Source organism: Mustela erminea, chromosome X (assembly GCF_009829155.1).
Source record: "Mustela erminea isolate mMusErm1 chromosome X, mMusErm1.Pri, whole genome shotgun sequence".
Lineage (NCBI taxonomy): Eukaryota > Metazoa > Chordata > Mammalia > Carnivora > Mustelidae > Mustela > Mustela erminea.
The window spans coordinates 126,011,096-126,028,174 of NC_045635.1; the positions used below are offsets into that span (position 1 = coordinate 126,011,096).

At 48.9% G+C, this 17,079-nt stretch overlaps 1 protein-coding gene across 6 annotated transcripts in view; it reads right to left on the reverse strand.

The window, feature by feature from the left end:
• Positions 1–17,079, reverse strand: part of CD99L2 (CD99 molecule like 2) — a 91,145-nt gene that overhangs the window by 6,914 nt on the left and 67,152 nt on the right. For 2 of the 6 annotated variants that reach the window (XM_032331060.1, XM_032331062.1), the window contains exons 5-9: positions 12,787–12,852; positions 12,574–12,657; positions 10,904–10,963; positions 1,622–1,657; positions 1,166–1,285 (exon numbers count right to left, since the gene is read on the reverse strand). In XM_032331060.1, coding sequence (XP_032186951.1) covers positions 1,166–1,285; positions 1,622–1,657; positions 10,904–10,963; positions 12,574–12,657; positions 12,787–12,852 — 366 coding nt within the window. The remainder of the gene's footprint in view (positions 1–1,165; positions 1,286–1,621; positions 1,658–10,903; positions 10,964–12,573; positions 12,658–12,786; positions 12,853–17,079) is intronic. The other 4 variants (XM_032331061.1, XM_032331064.1, XM_032331063.1 and 1 more) reach the window with 4 other exon arrangements.

Here is a 17,079-nt window from a genome sequence, read left to right on the forward strand (position 1 = left end):
GATGGTTCCAGAAGGCAGGAACACTGCCGATACCTTGATCTTGGACTTCTGGCCTCCAGAACTCCAGAATAGATTCTGTCATTATAAGCCACTCCTTTTCTTTGCTTTTGAACTGGGCAAGAGAGAACTCTAAGGACAATCCACCTTCCAGTTCCCTACCTCTACCTGACACCCCTCTGTTCACACCACTCTCCAGTAAGGCTTGTGGGTCCACAGTGGGTCAAACAGAATCTCGAGCAGGGTGACCATGAACAGCTGTGCAGGTTGTGCACTGAAATATGAATGGTGCCCCTGGAGCACTGCAGCACATAGCCTGTATAACTGTATGTGGTGGCCCTGGTCAAGAACGTTGTCCAAGACTAAGAAAGCAAATATAATCGACAGAGGAATGAAGAGGTGGAGACTTCTGCATTACCCACATCCAAGCTTTCTGGGGCCCAGGCTCATTTGTTGGCCTCCGGGTTGAACCTTCGGGCAGAAGCCGAGACCCAGAGAAAGGGCAGGGAGGGGAAGCCTCACATGAGATGCTCCTAAGCGTCAGGAAAGAGGAAAATCATCCTTGAGCCAGGCCCTCTCACTTGAACTAAAAATTCCCAGTCCCAGAGACACTCCATCAGCAAGCAGTGGCACAGCAAAGCTGTGCTGGTGACATGACTGGAGGTAGCCTTCCTGCTCCCCCTTGCCGGGTCCCTACCGGCTGGGAAGATGGAGCTCTGTCACTGTTCGGCTTACAGCTGAGACGCAGCCAGCGACAGTGTAAAATGAAAGCGGGCAGGGAGGGCTGCAAACCTCACCCTCTCTTCAGCCCCTTGCCTCCCTGCCTCTTTAAAATGCGTCATCGTGGTGGCGGTGCGCTGGCTCTCAGAGCCCCCAGATCGCTGCCCTGTGCCCCCGAGGAGGCCAGCAGCATGAGCAGGCAAGGCCTGAAGCCGAACGGAGACCCCAGGCTCTCTCCACTCTGCGTAAGACACACGTCCACATTCCCTGGGCGCTGCCCACGGAAACACTGCAGTCTGGCCTCGGCCCGTCCGCTGCAGAAAGCCCACCCAGGAGTTGGTCTTGGGCAGGCTATGGAATGGACCTGAATCGTGCCCCCATTGCTGCCCCTCCCCCCTTGCAAGACCTTGGCCGCTGGGTTTGGAGGCCACAGCATGGCTGCACTTACGCTGGATACTGAAGCAGAACTTCTTCTGCTGGTAGGAGATGTAGCTGGAGACTGCGCCGATCAGGGCCATGGCTAGGGCACTGGCCACACCCGCGATGGTGCCAGCCTCGGCCGACACTCCTAGGCAAAAGGGGGGTGTGTGTGAAGAGATGTGGCACCAAGCCGACAGCCCCACGAGGTCAGCCCCAGTGCCTGGCTCTTCTCCGTCCGCCAAGCTAAGCTCATTCAAACGCCCGCGCCCTCCAGGCCAGAGTGACAGGGCAAAGCCACTCCTAACTAAGGCATCTGCCAAGGCCTTCTTTCCATAAGGATTTCCACCTTGGGAAGCTGGGGTCTCAAGCCAGCAGGCTTCCCATGGGGCCACCTTCCTGGGGACCTCAATTTTCATGCTTAATTCTTTTAAATCACTGTATCCCTCTGCTGCCAGCACAAGGTCTCCTCAGGACACAAACCCACCGGATTCTGAGTCGTCACTGCCATACCGCCCATCACCTGGAAAAAGGACAAAAACCGTGAGCCTGTGACCCCCCCGCAGCTTGCGGACAGCCTCCCACAGTCCCCCCCCACACACCTTCCAGTAAATCCCCAGTGGGCTTCTACCTGACTCTGCAAGACCTGCTTCCTTATGCCTACCAGCTGCAAAGCCCAGGCCACCAGGTACAACTCATTTGTAAAATGACAGTGACTGTGCCCGAGCACGTGCTGTAGCCCAGCTCTTCATACACGGGATACTTTGTGGCGCGGTGAAGCAGGTGTGCCTAGCATCCTCATCTTCCAGGGCAGGGGGCAGGCTCGCCGGTGAGAGACTTGCCAGCAGGTGGCAGAGCTGGCCCCATGCCAGGCGAACCTCCTTCTGGATGCTTGCACGACCCGTAGCCCATGTCCATCCGGTCTCTTGGAGGAAGTCCCGATTCTTTATCTCATTGCAAAAAATGCTTCTATGAAACTTCAAAAAAAAAAAAAAAAAAAAAAGAGACGACGACGACGACGACTAGCAGAAAAGCAACTCATGACTCCACCACCCAGAGAGATTTTGCAGTGGGTATTTCAATCGACTTGACTCCTGGGCCTGGCGCTTCACACACTTTTCTCCCCATCCAGATGTTTCCATTTGTGTACTGCAGGTACGTACACAGCTATGCAGGAGCACAAAAGCAACTGGAGGCTGGCCATCCCCCATCCAGTATTTTGAAATCTGAAAGGCTCCAGGACAGATCCGTGGGTGGCTGGGATTAGGGTGGAGGAGGGGAGGGAAGGAGACAGTGTGACTCTGAAAGGCCCTGTGGTGCTTCCTTCGCCAATCGGAGCCTGGGGATGTGTAGGTTCGTGGACTGTAACACACGCGCCCCTCTCATGGTGGGACCGGGGGAGGCTGTGGGTGTGGGGGGCAAGGGAGCATAATTTTGCTGTGAACCCACCTAAAACTGCTCTGAAAAAATGAAGTTTGTGTTTTAAAGCATGGGGGTGGGGGTAGAAAATGAGGTTTGTTATGTTCCCACTTAGCGCTGAATCCTCGAGTGAAGGGTCCGATTGGGTAGGAATGGTTATTTACAGAAAAACCAGCACTGGCTTTTTCAAAAGTACAGTCAGTGCTATCAGAGAGCACCAGGGCAGAGGAGGGGCCACCGAGCAGAGAGGAGGGAGTACCGAGCGGAGCGGAGGACACAGGGTCCTCTGTGTATCGGCAGGTCAGCAACAAGGTCGCTTGTGAGGACCCGGAGTCTGACCGTGTTGGCTTGTCGGGGGTCCCGTCCGCTGGGCTGGATGTGGCCACTGCCAAGGAGAGGGGCACGCCCCTCCGAGGCGCCCCTGCCGATGTGCTCCCGTCAGATTTTCAACCTCCCTTTTCTTTCACCTCGAGTCTTGAACGTCACAATCTGTACGCTCGGGAGCTGCCAAGACTGTCCCATGTACAGACTGTACAAGTTGACAAGAAAAGACGCAGACTTCAGTAAAAGGAACAAAAAAAAAATCTGGGCAACAGATGCAAACAGGCAATTCAACACGATATATGAAGAGGGTCTAATAAGGACTAAAGGTAAAAAGTGTTTCACAGCTCTTGTAGTCAAAGGAACGCCGACGCCGACAGGATAGCATTGTACAGCGATGAAATGTACAAAGATAACAAACCTAGGCTACTCGGACAGGAGCCAACAGCGGCAGGAGGGACAGTACACTTGGAAGAGTCGCATCATTCCCACGCTATACTTCCTGTGACCCAGCAAGTCAACATCCAGGAACTTAGCTGACAAACAATGACAGTTTTCTGTATTTGGCTCTGATGAGGTTTATCAGAGCGGTAAACAGCCGCAGGGGGAGACCTCTCAAAACAGGTACTGATTAAATAAATTATGGTATAATATCATGCAGTCATTAACACAGTATTTTAGAGTACTCTTTAATGACTGAAAAGATATTCAGGGTCCTACTGAATAAAAACTGGCTTTAAAAAAGCAGCATGGTCCCATTTTTATAAAAATATTTACAAATGTAATATTATCTAGAGAAAAATTACTGCAAGCATATACTCCTAAGTATTCCTGGTGATCCTCCCTAGACGGTGAAACGATAAAGGAGTATTTTCATAAACTTTATGAGAAATGCTTAATACACCAGCCCGTTTTCCCCACAATTGGTGGAACAGCTCCAAGAAGCTATTCCACAGGTTGCCGGCAGGACCTCCATTTTCAAGGATGCTAAGTTTTGCATCCCCACCTGCCTTCCGGGCTCAGTATATTTTATACCAGAGACCAGAGCTGCCCCCTCGTACTAGAAGCTGCCCCGTGCAGCCCATCTCCTGCTGCCGTCCGCTTTCGTCCAGAAGCCGATACACCCCCATCGCGGCGCAGCGCCCTGCCCCCAGCTAGAAGAGCTCCCACAGCCGTCGTGGGCACTGTGCCTGCGGAAAATGCTGGAAGAGGTGGCAGCACCTCGGCGAGTAAGTCCTAGACACGCCCTGTCGTGGGCAGAAGTGCCAGGCCCAGAGCGCCCTTGAGCGCAGAAGGCAGCAGCGCCCACACACACACGTCCGGCTTCAGCCCACTACAGACACACTCCTGAGAGGCAGGGACGTGGGGCACGGATCTGCCCTTCTTGGACAACAGCACAGCCCAGGGCTCACACTGAGCGCCTGACACCCCTGACAGTCACGGAACACTGGGGACATTCTATCCAGAAGTGCTGGGGCGGGGGACGGTCAAGTATTCAAGGACTCTCGTAAGTCGTTTGCTCTTCCAACAGCTACAGCTAGAATGTTCAGGTTTTGTAAAAATTTATTTTCATTCTAAGAAGACGGACAGCAGAAATGGAAAACAAAAAGTAAAAAGTTAAAAGCAAATAAAGAAGGAAAAGGATTCTTCCTTTTCCTCCAAGAGGAGAAAGCTCAGCCTCCAGCCGGACCACTGCATAGCTGCTGTCCCCCAGCCATCTTTCAGGAACCCCCCTCCCAAGAATGGAAATGCTGTGACGCTGGACACAAGCAACACCAGCCAGTGGCCCCAGCCCTCTCTCCCCTCCCATTCCCAATGGATTCCTCGGGTCTGCTTATCAAGGGGTTTTGGACAACACACCAGGGTGCGTGATCTGGGGGTGCTGACACCCCACCCTCCACTCCAGATCCTTTCCGGACTGAGAACAAATGCAAGGAGCCAAAGGAAGATCTAGCAAAGCACTGGCTTCTCGAAGGGGTAGACAAGCACCCCAGCACCATCAAGGTCAGGGCTTCCTGTTTGTCCTCTTCCCTCTCATGAAAACCCCTTGCAGCTCCCCTCGGAGAAAGCTGGGTTCACAGACTGGACCACAGAGGTCATGGCCTCTACGAATGCACTTACCAGAGGGCCCTTCGGGGTCCAGGACTAAGCGTTTCATGCCATGACCCCAGCACAAATGTGGCCCAGAGGGTCATCCGCCGATCCCATCAGGTGTGTCCCTCTTCCCCTCACGGGGAGGCATGATGAGAGGGTCTGCTCCCTTTCAGGCCCCTCGTTTCAGCAAACACTGGGGTGCGAGGGATACACGAGCCAAATGCAGCAGGAGTGTTAGTGTGACAGAGCACGGTGCGGGCTGGCCTGCGCGCGCATGAGGACAGGAGCCCGAGGAGGACGAGGGAAGAAGGGGCCGTCCCATCCGAGGGCCGTCGCAGGCCAGGCCACCGACGGCCACAGAGAGCTGGAGCCTCCAGAATGGAGGTGACCATCTATTAAGGGATGGGGAGCTTAGCGCTCCCCAGAAAATGAGCAGGAATTCATGGGGAGGAAGCAGCTGTCTGGGGTCTTCCTCTAAGTTCTATAGCATTTGTCTGTCTGTCTGTCTGTCTGTCCACCCTCCATCCGTTCATCGGTTTCTCTTATTTCTACGTCGCATTTCAAAGGCAGTCACAGATATCTGTACATGCAACCCCTAAACTAATATATGACCTCCGTTTCCACGTTTGCTTAGGATGCTCCTTTTTTAAGGTAAAATTTACGTATGGTAAAACACACAATCTTCTGTGTACCATCTGATAAGTTTTGGCAGATGCAGACCCATGCGAAACCCGGCCCTCCACCAAAATGTACAAGAGCATCGCCACCCCAGAAAGTTCTCCTGTGTCCCTGCCCAGTTAATCCCTGTCCATATCCCAACCCCGGCAGCCACAGATCTCATTTCTAACTTTATAGATGAAGTATCAGAATTTCGTATGATTGGGCCCATAGTATGTGTTCTCTTTTCCTTGACTTCTTTCACTTGGCATAACATTTTTGACATTTACCCATGTTTTTATATTGGTAATTCGTTCTGTCATGTGAATATATAAATATATCACAATTTGTCTATTCATTCTGCTGCTGGTACTTGGGCTGCTCCCAGCTTTTTGTTTTTGTTTTGCTATTATAAATAAAGCTGCTATGAATATTCTTTGTAAGTCTTTTTTTGAACAGAAGCTCTCATTTCTCTGGAATAGAAGTGAGACTGCTGAGTCACTGGGTAGGTCTATATTCAGTATTTTAAGAAGCTTTCCATTCCCACCAACACTGCAGGAGAGTTTAAGTTAACCCACATCTGCACCGACATTTGGTATTGTCAGTCTTTCTTATTTTAGCCACTCCGGTGGGTGTGTTGTGGTAGTTCTTTGTGGATTTAATTTGCCTTTCTCTGATGAATAATGACTTTGAACATCTTCATATAATTTCCTTCTATATAAAGTGTCTGTTCAGATCTTACGCTCGCTTTTTAACTGTCCTGTCTTTTCATCAGTACACAATGGTTTTATCAGAGGACTGACACGAAAGCAGTTCCGTGTTCCTGGGCGCTCTCTCTGGAGCCAGGAGGCCAGTGAAGAGGTTAAGGTAACAACCCAAGAGGGGAGGGGATGTGAGCCTGGGCTCGAGGGGAACCAAAGAGAAGATTCCAAATTCAAACGACACTGGGGAGAGGACTTCCGGCATGACTGAGTGAGGAGGTCAACAAATCCTTTCCTCAAAAAGCAACGATAACCCCAGACAATTAGAGGCAGCCAGGACAGGAAACCGATCCAGTTCCGTCGGGAAGAACTGGAGTCTGTGGCCCTCCGCGCAGGGTTGCTCTTACCCCCACCCCCCGCCCCCAAGGTCTTCCAGCAGCTAGTCTGAAGGCAGAGGGGTCGACAGGCCACAAAAGCCAGCAACTGCCCTTCAGCTGCCAGCGGACCCGTGTGGCTTGGAGCACGGTCAGCGAAACGTGGTGATCTCAGTGGCGAGGAAAACAGGGAGAGCCAGTGGCTCCTTTGGCCCAAGCAAGGCACCAGTCACCTACCTTGCCAAGGTTTAAAAAGGAGGTGGAGAGATAAGACAACCACGGGGGGCTTAATAAACCCTCCACAGAGCCTTGCTTGCCCTGGCGCCACGCACATGCCCTCTAGAGACACTGTGGTATTGGCTGAGTCCAGGAACAAAACCTTACCCTTATGGTCAACTGCTTTTCACCAAAGCAGCCAAGAGAGTTCAGTGGGGAAAGGATAAGGGCATCGGCAAGTGGTGCCACGACTGGGCATCCACATGCAAAAGAATAAAGCTGAACCCCTGTCTCACACCATATACACATTAATTCAAAACAGAGCAGCAAAGACCCAAATGTACAAGCTAAAACTGTAACACTTTTAGAGGACATAGGGAAGAAACCTCCAAGACCCTGACTGTCCTTAAACATGAGAACATGATTCATGATTCATAAAAGAAAAAACTCAATAAACTGACCTTTATAAAGAAATAAACATTCAACAAAACAATACTATTAAGAAAAGGAAAATACAGCCATAGAACAGGGAGAAGATATTTTCAAAATCATATACCTGATAAAGGACCTGTACCAAGATTATATAAAGAACTCGTAAAAGCAAAAATCCTCATTTGTTTTTTACAAGAGCAAAAAATCTGAATAGACTTCACTGAAGAAGACGTTCAACATCATCTCTCATTAGGGAAACACAAATGAAAAAAAAAAAAACCTATACGCATTTATAAATGTTCACAGCAGCTTTATGCACAATCGTCAAAAACCAGATGCAACCAAGATGCCCTTCAATAGGTAAATAGCTAAGCAAAAGTGCTCCATCCAGACAGCAGAATACAATTCAATGCTAAAGAGAAGTACACTGCCAAGCCATGAAAAGACGTGCAGGCATCTTCAATGCACATCGCTAAGAGAAAGAAGTCCGTCCGCAAAGGCTACGCGCTGCCTGATTCCAATTACAGGACATTCAGGAAAAGGCAAAACTACGCGCAAGGTAAACAGATTCGTGGTTACACTAACGGGAGACAGATCAGGGCTGAAGAAGGGAGAGTGGCTGAGGACCAGAGTGAACGCTCACGGTGACAGGACGGTTCTGTCCGGTACTTGGGCGGTGGACACGTGACCAAGGGCATCTGTAACGACCCACACAGTTGTCCACCACGAAGAGTGAACTTGAACATATGTTAGCAAAAGAACGAAAGGAAACATGGACCAGGTGCGCGGGCAAGCTCCGGACTGGACGCGGGCTGTGACAACCGGACGTCGCTGCCGGAGGAACAGGGAAGGAGGGACAGAGGAGCCGACCAAAGGCTGCTCTGTCTGGGGACTGTAAGGGAAAGACTGAATTCCAACACGAACGCTGTGCTCTCAACGCTGAAGCTGTTCCTCACAGAGGTACAGGCTGATACCAGAAGTGAGCAAGGACACAATGGCAGACGCGCGCTAGGTTTCTCCCGGTCACGGAGAGGCAGGAAAGGGATGCCCAAAGCAAGCCTGGGGCGCCAGATCACAGCACTGGAGAGCACACGTGACTTAGTGGACAACCACGCGCCGCTTGCCTGCTCCTGCCCACTTAAAGGGTAGGAAAGTGGCGCCATCCCACTAAGTCAGGAACACACTCAACACGCAGATCTTTCCTTCTAACAGCGATCACTTCCAGTGAGGGAGGCAACGATCTACGGAACTGCACGCCTGGGCAGATCTTCCCAGCAGGCAACAGCGTGCAGGAACGAGGGAATGAGACCAAGAAAGTAGGAGACGGCCAGGAGGAGCCGGTCATCAAAGCCAAATACTGCAGGGGCCATAGGGGACAGAGAGCTGGGACCGTCAGGAAGTCACTAAGGACACTGAGATGTGGACCCAGAGGAGACAGACGACTTGAAATGGATTGGCCTCAAGCTTCTCACTGGGCGAAAATGCTAGGGTGCAGAGGCGGCCGGTGGCACCTGCTGACAAGACACTGTCCCTGTCACCTAAGAGCAAAATAGGGGGCGCTCCTGCAAGGCCGACAGAAATGTTTTCTTGATTAAAAAATCTATATAACATAACGCATTATTTCAAAACCAAACTCCAAAACTATAGTTGAGTCTGGTGTACGAGCCTAAGACCCAAAGTTGGAAAATACGTTAGTGAGGATCGTTTTTTTATGCTGATGATCATCGCGTATTGAAATAGGATGTTTTACCTGCACGCACGGCATTAGCATGTCTGCACAGAGGAGAATATCTGAGAATTTCACCATGTGCTTCTCATGACCATGTGTGACCAGGCTCGCACTTGTATTTTCTGCTGGGACCTCCTTTATTTTCTTTTAATGATGCTTTTAATGACGGAGGGTATAACTTAACCTAACAATTGATTATTCTTTAGATGAGAAGTTCAAACATGAGCCTAATTAAAGAATTTCCCAACGCTTCCTCCGTACTAAAACATGTACTGGTAATAAGGAAGGGGGTAACAAGGGCCCCCGACGCGCCACTCGCCTTCCATCCAAGTACCCGCTCCCACTCGCTGCCGCTGCCCGCATCTCACCATCTGGAAATACCATTTGTCACCCAGGAGTAATTGGCCAATTTGCTGGGTTTGCCCTTTAAATGTTCCATGTTCTTCTGACACCTGTGAGTTTCGTTTAGTGGCTTTTAGAACTTTTTACTCAAGATGACATTGTCTGGAAAGGTGTTTTGAAGGACAGATGTGACTACAGTATTCTTTACTCGGAAGAGAACACAGTTCCACAAGAAAGGCACACGGTCCCCGAAAGAATGCTAATGCCACCGCCAGGACCGTGGGGAGCACAGCAGGGTCCCAAACGGACACACTCCTAACTCGTTCACACATGACCGCGGTAAGTCACGACCACAACCTGCCACAACACGTTGCCATCACACCGGTCACAACCGTAACAACTCAGCATCGTAACTACAAGTTACAGTCACCACATACCATCAAAACAGGCAGCCACCACAAGTAATGATCAGGAATTCCAATCATAACTTATTTTGCACATCCAATCTGGCTGATTCTCTTCATGGTAGGATCAGCTCTTGATGTGTTATTAGGATAAAAGGTTTAAAACTTTGGTGGTTTTGCGGGGAGGGAGAGGGCATGACTAAGAGGGGCTAGCATGAGGGGGTTTCCTTGTGGTGATGAAACAGTTCTGTACTCGGCATCCTGACTGGGTGTGGGCACTGAAATCTGCACCCACGAGGCAACTTCACAGACCCACATGTGTGTGCAGGCACACATGGGTACATGCCAAAGCTGATGCCACATGCATCGGGTCTGTATGTGACTTAACCACAGCCGGTACTACGGCCAGCTTCCTGGCTTTGACAACATACTACGGTTACAAAAGATCAGTGGCGACCTTCAGGGAACGCTGGGTGAAGAGCACACAGAAATTCTCCTGCATAATTTTTCTGACTTCTTGAGAATTTTAAATCTTTTTTTTAAGATTTTTTAAGTAATCTCTATTCCCACAGTGGCGCTCGAACTCACAACCCTGAGATCAAGAGTGGCACAACTCTACAGACTAGGCCAGTCGGGCTCCCTGTGTTCTAAACTATTTTAAACTAAAAAGATATTTTAAAAGATGTCAGACTTCCTACGGGTCTCCTAAAAAATGCTTGTCATGATGAGCTTTGCTCCTCCCAACCCAAGGCTGAGAGGATCCTCAGGTTGGGGGCGGCAGTGGATCCCAGTCACTGGCTCCGACTCGGGATGGACATGCTAGCCACGCGGCCCCTTGCCTTGGGAGCACCAGGGGGACCGCGTGGCTTTTCCAAGTTGGCTTATGAACTGCCCCCCCTCCTTTGAGCTGTGCAGCCCACGTGATTCCAAGTGAGCCCTCCGAGTTGCAAGCAGGATGTTTAGAAACGACCTCTTCTATCCCAGACGCTGAGGAAGAAAGGCTCCATTAATCTGGTCACCACGTAATCACGTCTGTAATGAGACTGAGAGGTTCGGACAAAGCAGTGACCCTAACCTCACCTTTGTCAGGTTTGTATTCACCACCGCCTAATATGTCTTCAAGATCCTTGTCTGAAAAACCTGGAGAAAACAAAATAGGAACGTCAATACCACAACACATTGTGCAGGGACAAAACCTGGTGGTAGTGTTGCCCAACATCCCCAGAAACTGCCTGCCAGTTAAGGATGTCCTTGATGAATACGGCAGGCGAAATTCTACCAGGGCGCAAAGATCCTCTCCCATTAGACTGCACACCTTGTACAATCGCCCATCACTTAGAGCGTTCAGTGGGACCACGAACAAGCGGACTATCCCCCCTGTGATTGGGTTATATGAGGTGCCAGAGGTGACGAGATGTTGCGGATGTAATTAAGATCCCAAATCATGTAATTAAGATCCCAAATCAGTCTGGCTTTGCCTGAATCAAAAAGGAGGTTACCCTCGGCGGGCCTGACTCCAGCTCAGAGTCCAGCTCAGGCCTGACGCCTTCCTGAGCTCAGACACCAGGAGCAACAGCGTTAGCTTTCCTCTCCCAGGCTCTCCCCGGTCTCTGTCTTTCTCCATCAGGTCTACAACCGCAAGGAAAGGTACTGTGCCAACCGCCACACGAATGTGGAAGAGAACGCCCGCTCAGAGAAGACCGCCGGGCCGACATCGTGACGTCAGGATGTCCCAGCTCCACTGTTCCCGAACTCCTCACTCACCAAAGGAAACTGTGAGTCCGTAAGTGGGTGCCGCCTTAACTCGGTAAGCTTGTGATCATTCATTATGAGGTAACAGAAAAGTAACACAAGGAAAGAGAAAACTGGATTCTGGCTTAACCGCAGAGTACACAACTCTAATGTTCTACGTGAGAAAATGGAAAAGAGCTTGAATATTTGGCAGATTTTTTCCTGAAAATGAATGAAATGAGGCTGTCACTGCAAAGAAAACCACTGGCAGGGTCTGTTGCCAATAGTAAGATTTCAAACACAACTTAGAATTTTTAAAAAACCTATATCCACCCCTGAGAGCTCAGCAGCCTCCCAACACTTGAGACTTGATCGAAGGAGATGGGGTGATGTTAACAAATGAGACATGGCACTATCTGGAACTTCAAAAGGGCTCAGGACACCAGGATTTCCAAATGACCAATGCACAATATATAAAACCAGGAATGGGTAAACATTCCATTGAAAGTCCAAGCAAGTCCTGGAGGGTTTAATGGAATCAAGTATGAAAAGTTCACTGATATGGTCTCAGATGCCACCCTACACTGAAACGGTAAGAAACCGCCACCAGCCGGGTCTGGGTGTCTTAACAACGAAGAATATCTACAACAATGATCTAAAAAGTCAATTAAAACACTCCTTTTCCAACTGCCTATTTGAGGCCAGATTTCCTTCATACACTTCGGCCATCACAATCCATTACGATAGAATCTGGAAACAGAGTGAGTCTAGCTCTTTTGCTTCAACACAGAAATGTGCACAAAATGTACACAGAAACAAAAGCCTTTGAAATCCCCGATGATTCTGGGAGTCCAGGGACCAAAATGTTTGTGAACTACTCTTTAGGGTTCTCTCCTACACCTCGAAGTGTTTCCAGCTCAGCCGGGCCCGGGGGCTCTGCGGGTCGCCATGGTGAACGAGCGATGCTCTGGCCAGGGAGCCGCCGTGCGGCCTGGTGCATGTGGTCAGCTCTGACTCACCCCCTCCCCCAGCACTCGGTTTCCTGCGGCCGTCGTCTCGATCATTCCGGTCATCCAGGGCGTCAGCCAAATCAAAGTCGTCTTCTGCAGTAGGCACCGAAACATACAAGAGAAAGTCCATCGGTTAAAGCACTGGTAGCTCTTCGGACATTTGCCCCAAAGCGAACTCCGCGGCACCCTTCATTACTGCCCTCCCTAGAGTGGCCGTGTTACCTGCAGGCTTTGGCGGAGCTCTGGTTGTCCCTGGCCTCTTGGTTGTGGTGCCATGGTCCCATCGTGCTAAATTGGAGAAGGGGGACAGCATGGGAACACATTTAGTAACAAAATACAGCAGCCACTTCACAGCTCAGGGATGTCACATCAGGACTATGGTGCCCCTGTCTTAGTCCCTGAGGCCCCTCTAAGGCCTCTGACAACCCCTGTGAGAATGACAGCGGAATGTACAAGGTTTAAATGAGAGACCAGTTCCATTCACTCTCCTTCAGACGACTGGTGGGAAGGCAGACACGGCCCCACAGGGGACCTGAAGATTAATGGGGTGAGGTGTTCAGCCTCGATCTGCAGGATAAAACGGACCCCATGGCCCTGGGGGTTCCAGAGTCTGGGCATGACCCGTGGGAGCTTCAGGCCTTGGTTTCCACCACTATCAACCTGGCACCGTAACCATAAATAACACTGCCCAGGGATGGACCGAGATTATGTTCCCAAGAGAGTGTGGGAGTGTCTTATGAACTGAAAGTAGTATAATACCAACGGAATAGTTCATATAAGCATGGTTCTTACTCCGTAACTATTGGGTTTTTCAGCACAACCGGACTCCTCTAAAAATACAGACTCCTTTCACAACAATTACACGGCATGACGTGCATGAGTTTTCCAATAATTTATTTTCTTGAGCTTAAGGAATGTGCCACAAACTGTTCTATGACTGCAGGTTGAGGAAGGGAAAGGAAATTTAAAGGAGAAGAAAGGCAAAGACAGTACTCGCTATGGCAAGCGCTGATAAAAGAGCAATATTTGTGGGGGAAAAAACATCAGTGAGTTTTACAGATCAATAAGGTAATCCTCGAACAGCCCAGATAATTTACAATGCATTACTTGTCTTTTCTGGATAAGGCCTTGGGGTTGTCTGTGGATCAAAGGAATGTAAGTCTGAATCTTCTGGAAAGAGTATAAAAATTATAAAAAATACAGTAAGACATGACAGGACATTTCTAACTAGGTATAAAGGGAGATGTCACATCATGATAAAAGGTCAGTCCACCAAGAACACAGAACAATCCTAGCCAAACAACAGTGTCAAAACACACAGAGAGAAAACTGTTAGAGCTAAAAGGAGTGAGCAACAAGTCCAAAATTAAGCTGGGACTTCAATGCCCCACTGTCAGCACCTGACAGAACTACCAGAATGAAACCCCGCACTGACAGGGAACTGACAACACAATCAACTGAACAGGACGTAGCTGGTGTGACGGGACCTTCCGCTCAGCCGCAGCACAAGTAATTGTTAAAGCATGCAGGGAACTTTCACGAACAGATTGTATCCTGGACCAGTAATCCAACCTCAACAAACTGAAACGGATTGAAATGTGAGACAGGAATCTGTCAAAATCCTAGAGGAGGACACAGGCAGCAAACCTCTTCCACCGCAGCCGCAGCAACTTCTTCCTAGAAACATCGCCAAAGGCAAGGGAAGCAAGGGCAAAAATGAACTATTGCGGCTTCATCAAGATCGTTTTCCTTTTGCACAGCAAAGGAAACTGTCCACAAAACCAAAAGACAACTGACAGAATGGGAGAAGATATCCACAAATGACATATCAGATAAAGGGCTAGTATCCAAAATCTATAAGGAATTTACCAAACCCAACACCCAAAGAACAAGTAATCCAATCAAGAAATGGGCAGAGGATATGAGCAGACATTTCTCCAAAGGATACATACAGATGGCCAACAGAATGCTCCACATCACTCACCATCAGAGACATACAAATCCAAACCATAGGGAGATATCACCTCACTCCAGTCAGAATGGCTAAAATTAACCAGTCAGGAAACGACAGATGCTGGCGAGCATGCGGAGAAAGGGGAACCCTCCTACACTGTTGGTGGGAATGCAAGCTGGTGCAGCCACTCTGGAAAACAGCATGGAGGGTCCTCGAAAAGTTGAAAATAGAGCTACCCTACGGCCCAGCAATCACACTACTGGGTATTTACCCCAAAGATGCAAATGTAGTTTAAAGAAGGGCCAGGTGCACCCCAATGTTCATAGCAGCAATGGCCACAGTTGCCAAACTGTGGAAGGAGCCAAGATGCCCTTCAACGGACGAATGGATAAGGAATATGTGGTCCATATACACTATGGAGTATTATGCCTCCATCAGAACGGATGAATACCCAACTTTTGCATCAACATGGATGGGACTGGAGGAGATTATGCTGAGTGAAATAAGTCAAGCAGAGAGAGTCCATTATCGTATGGTTTCACTTATTTGTGGAGCATAACAAATAGCATGGAGGACACGGGGAGAAGGAAGGGAAAAATGAAGGTGGGGAAATTGGAGTGGGAGACGAACCATGAGAGACTATGAGCTCTGAGAAACAAACGGAGGGCTTTAGAGGGCAGGAGGGTAGAGGGGTGGGTGACCCTGATGACGGGTCGTAGGAGGGCACGGACTGCATGGAGCACGTTCTTCATAAACAGTGAATCATGGAACACTACATCAAAAACTAATGATGTACTGTATGGTGACTAACATAGCACAATAAAAAAAAGGATGAAAGACAAGCTCCAGAGAAGGAGAAAATCCTTAGAAAACACACATATGACTAAGGACTATGTTCAGAACACATGGAGAGTTCTTAAAAATCAGAGTACAAAATAAACAATCTGATTAGAAAATGGGCAAAAGACATGAAGAGACATCTCACTGAAGAATTGATACAGATGGCCAAGAAGCACATACAATTAGGGAAGTGCAGATTAAAACCACAATGAGGTAACAGCACATGCCTAGCAGCATGACGGCATCAAGGACCGGCACGGATGTGGAGAAAGTGGATCACTCCTTCACCGCCGGCGGCGATGTGAAATGGTACAAGCACTCTGGGAAACGGGCTGGCAACAGTCTTTAAAAATTAAACCCATGGGGCACCTGGGGGGCTCAGTCGTTAGGCATCTGCCTTCGGCTCAGGTCATGATCCTGGGGTCCATATTGGGGGAGGTCCTTGCTCGGCGAGGAGTCTGCTTCTCCCCCTCCCACTGCCTGTGTTCCTTCTCTCGCTGTGTCTCTCTTTGTCAAATAAATAAAATCTTTAAAAATAAATAAATGGAGCACCTGGGTGGCTCAGTAGTGAAGTGCCTGACTTCGGCTCGGGTCATAATCCCAGGGTCCTGGAATCGAGCCCCACATCAGGCTCCCTGCTCCGCAGGAAGCCTGCTTTCTCCCTCTCCTACTCCCCCTGCTTGTGTTCCCTCTCTCGCTGTGTCTCTCTCTGTCAAATAAATAATTTTTTTCATTTACAAATAAAAATAAATAAGAAATAAAACATAAACCTACAACTACCATATGATCCAGCAATCACATTCCTGGTCATTTACCCCAGAGAATGGAAAAACTCAAGTTCATACAAAAACCTGCGTATAAATGTTAAATAACCAAAAACTGGCGACAACCCAGATGACCTTCATAAACTGTGGTTTATCTATATCATGGAACACTATTTGGGAAGGGAAAGCAACTAACTTTCGATGCCTACAATAGCTTGGCTAGATTTTAAGGGAATTATGCTAGTCGAAAAGAAAACCAATCCCCAAACATTACATACTATATGATTCCATTTACACAACATTTCCTAAATTGCCAGATTCTACCAATGAACATAGGTTAGGGGGTGGGGACAGGATGGGGGGTTTCAGAGAGGAAGGTGATAGTGTTCATAAAAGGGCAGCAAGAGAATCTTTAAGGTGATGTAAGCGTTCTCCGTGTGGACTGTCATGGTGGATACACGCACCCACCCGGGTGACAAACCACACAGAAGTAGAAACACAAACATACACGTGAGTAGAAATTAACCCAGGAAAATGTGCAGGGTTACCACTGGGGAAAGTGGGTAGAGGGTACACACGATGTCTCTGTAGTATTTCTTACACCTTCACGAGCTCACAATTTCCTCAAATAGTTAAAAAAAAATAGTTAAACACTGATTTGAGCATCAAGGTCATTTCTGGGGAAAAAAAATGATCTGATACATAAATGACTGGTGTTCAGGGCCCAGGAATGTCTATTATCGATCTTAAAAACTAAGGAGCAAAGCAGGCAGAAGGGCAGGAAGTAAGAACATCTAGCAGTGAGGTGGGCTACACAAGTCGTTTCCAGAAATAAGCTTATGTTCTTTCCTGATCCTCACGGTTGGTGGCACATTGAAAAACCATACAGAGAGGATATCTTTACAGGACAAACATCCCTGCCTCTTGGAGATGAGGGTATAAAACACAACTTTTCTA